The sequence below is a fragment of the Priapulus caudatus genome, unplaced genomic scaffold, assembly GCF_000485595.1.
Source record: "Priapulus caudatus unplaced genomic scaffold, Priapulus_caudatus-5.0.1 Scaffold230, whole genome shotgun sequence".
Lineage (NCBI taxonomy): Eukaryota > Metazoa > Priapulida > Priapulimorpha > Priapulimorphida > Priapulidae > Priapulus > Priapulus caudatus.
In genome coordinates, this window is record NW_014577291.1 from 97,092 (window position 1) to 100,022 (window position 2,931).

Genomic DNA, 2,931 nt, shown 5'->3' on the forward strand with positions numbered 1-2,931 from the left:
GAACATTTTCACAATGGTGATCTTAAATTTGACAACAGCGGTGCGCCACTGTGCCTGTTATGTATAAGAAACCCTGGTGTCAAGCATACAATGTCCGCAAGCTTGCTGTTTTCTCAATCGTGAACCTACGCAATTTATTGTGTTTCAATAAGCCTCCAATATGCTGTTATATTAAATTTTCTGATTACCATTGCTTTAGACCCAAAGTTAAATGTATGTTCATCGACATAATAAGTATCCAAACATTTATAATGCAACTCCCTAATCCTGATAGCTTGGTTTGATCTCGAAGCAAAGTTCAACTGCTACAATACAGTGATAGTGGGAGTAGATCACGAAAACAATTTTACAGATTTAGAAAACAAACACAGAATATATGTACCAAATTATTGTACTGAATTATGTACAAAATATATTACCAATATTGCTGAGTTTCACGTGTAAAAAAGTCCCAATACGTACATATAATACATAAGAAAGACGCGCTATTTAAAACATTTGATTGAGTACATACCATGGATATGCCTAGACTCCACACATCCGACTTTATGTCATAGCCCTTGTAGTCACGCGGCGGGTTGATTCTCTCTGGCTGCAAATGTGACATAAACATAGAATATGCCCTCATGTGCAAACCACATGATTAAACAACATATGTAAGGACGTAATCAACCTTTCTCTACAATCCAGACCCCTGGCAATCTGCGGTGAAAGAGTCCAACAGTATGGTTCATTGCCCTTGTTAGTATGCATTAAAATTAGTATGCGCAAGTCAATATTTGGAGATCAAATATACCAGATGAATGTAATATTTCTCATTCTTAAACCCAAGTCTATCTTGAACTGACAACACAAACTACCAAATATGAAACGAAATGCTCATAATTTACATTCTTCATTCACATTTCATACGTACACACACACATGACTAGATACGAAATAAAACACGTGCGCGTAACCAATAAACAGTACACAAAAATAGTCTAGAACGAGTGCAGCCTCATTACGTAAAACTGAGATAAACTGAACATAGTCGAAGCTTTGCAGGTTCCGAAGCCAGGTGACAAAATGTGCAAATCATATTAGAAATGATGCCGAACTCATAAGAGAGCTACAAAGTCGACTATTACCAGAAACAGAACAACCCGGAAGCATAGCAGAGAGCAAAAAGAAGATAAATGCGTGGCAGCCGCTTCGCCGTGCGTGCATCAGCCACCGCAGCTAGCATCTGCTTTACGTGAGAGAGAGAGAGAGAGAGAGAGAGAGAGAGAGAGAGAGTGCGCCTGCTGCATAGCTACAGGGGTGCGCGCCACATGGCCGCCCGACACCGCGATAGACCGCAAGAGGAAGCGTGCAGCGGGGCGGGCCGCAGACAGCTCCGTGGAGTAAAACACGCGACGCGACCTTCCCCGACCCGATCTCGCCACAGCGACAAACACAAGAGCGTCCGGCGATCGCGCCTCCGGCGAGTCGGGGCGGGGACGCGTGTACGTGTTTACCCGAGCGGCGCGTGCGGGCAGCCGTCCGCCACTAGACAGCGCAGGGGCTGCATGCGCACTACACGTGAGGGGGGGCAGGGTCCTCATCTCACGCAGAATGCCGCCAGAGAGGGGAGGGCTTCACTTACGGCCATGTATATCGTACAGCCAGCCTCCTGCGTCTGCGCGAGGCTATTGACTAGGTAGCCGCTGATGCCAAAATCACACATTTTCACCTGGCCGAGCCGCGTTATGAGTATATTCGAGGGCTTAACGTCTCGATGAATGACGAGCAGCTTCTGTTTGAGATAGTGCAGCGCCTTGACTACCTAGAAGAGAGGCAAGAACGGCGTAAGCGGGCGCGGCGTCCGCGGCGGCGGCGGCGACACTCACCGCCATGTATGGTTTGCAGCCGGCATCCACCGTCTTTGCGAGACTGTCGACGAGCTGGCCGCTGATGCCGAAGTCGCACATCTTCACCTGGCTGGCGCGGTTCATGAGGATGTTGGAGGGTTTCACGTCGCGGTGGATCACCCGCAGCTTCGTGTGAAGGTCGTGCAGAGCTTTCACGACCTGATGAGATTCACATGAGTAGGGAGGCATGGACGGAGGGCTCACGGAGGGCATGAGTAGGGGGGCGTGGACTGAGGGCTTAAGACGTGCTGGCACTTTATGCTCGCAAGGCGGGTTGTGCCTAACTCCGCGATTCTGCGTACTTGGTAAATGATTGTTGACTCGCACGATTCGGAGACGGAGCTGCTGTTGCTGTCGCTTCTCCGAGAGCTCTTGTTGCACGCGGCAAACATGACAATGCAGCTGATCACGAAGCGAACCCGGTGCCAAGCGGCCGCCTCTTTCCTGGCAGAGAGTTATCTCCACACGTAGCGGAAGTTACCAGTAAGCAGCAGCAGACACATATCGCGGGATGAACAGCATGATGAATCCGAACACGCACGAGTCGGCAGCAGAGCCAAGGATAGACAGCATCATCAGGCGGACAGCAGGCAGCAGTAGATTATCAGATAGAGCAGCAAAGTAGAGTGAGTACGCAGCGTGAAGCATCAGCACGACTGCAGTACATAATAGTAAAGTCCAGCAGTGAGTAACGTGGCCAAGTGAGGTAAAGATAGAATTACAGCAGCATCGTAGTAGAAGCAGTAGCAAGTAGCATCATACAGCAGGTCAATAGGCAGCAGTAGCAGCAGCAGCAGCATCGCCAGGCAGAGCATAGTCGAGTATAAATACAAAGCACGTTAGTAGTATAAGCATCAGCACATAGTAAGTAGCAGCGAGCAGCAGTATATAGTAAGTAAGTAGCAGCAGCAGCAGCAGCAGAGCAAAGCAGCAGAAGTAAGCAGAGCAAGTAGCAGAGGAGTAGCAGAGCAGTAGCAGCAGCAGTCTACAGACAGTAGCAGCATACTGCAGCAAGCGCTAGCCAAGGGCCACACACAAG

General features: G+C 49.0%; 1 protein-coding gene across 1 annotated transcript in view; it reads right to left on the reverse strand.

Moving 5' to 3' along the window:
- The window catches only part of LOC106807720 (dual specificity mitogen-activated protein kinase kinase 6-like), a 4,229-nt gene extending 2,124 nt beyond the window's left edge, over nt 1-2,105 (reverse strand). The window contains exons 1-2 of the mRNA XM_014810154.1: nt 1,872-2,105; nt 420-592 (exon numbers count right to left, since the gene is read on the reverse strand). Coding sequence (XP_014665640.1) covers nt 420-592; nt 1,872-2,105 — 407 coding nt within the window. The remainder of the gene's footprint in view (nt 1-419; nt 593-1,871) is intronic.
- Nucleotides 2,106-2,931: the final 826 nt, after the last annotated feature.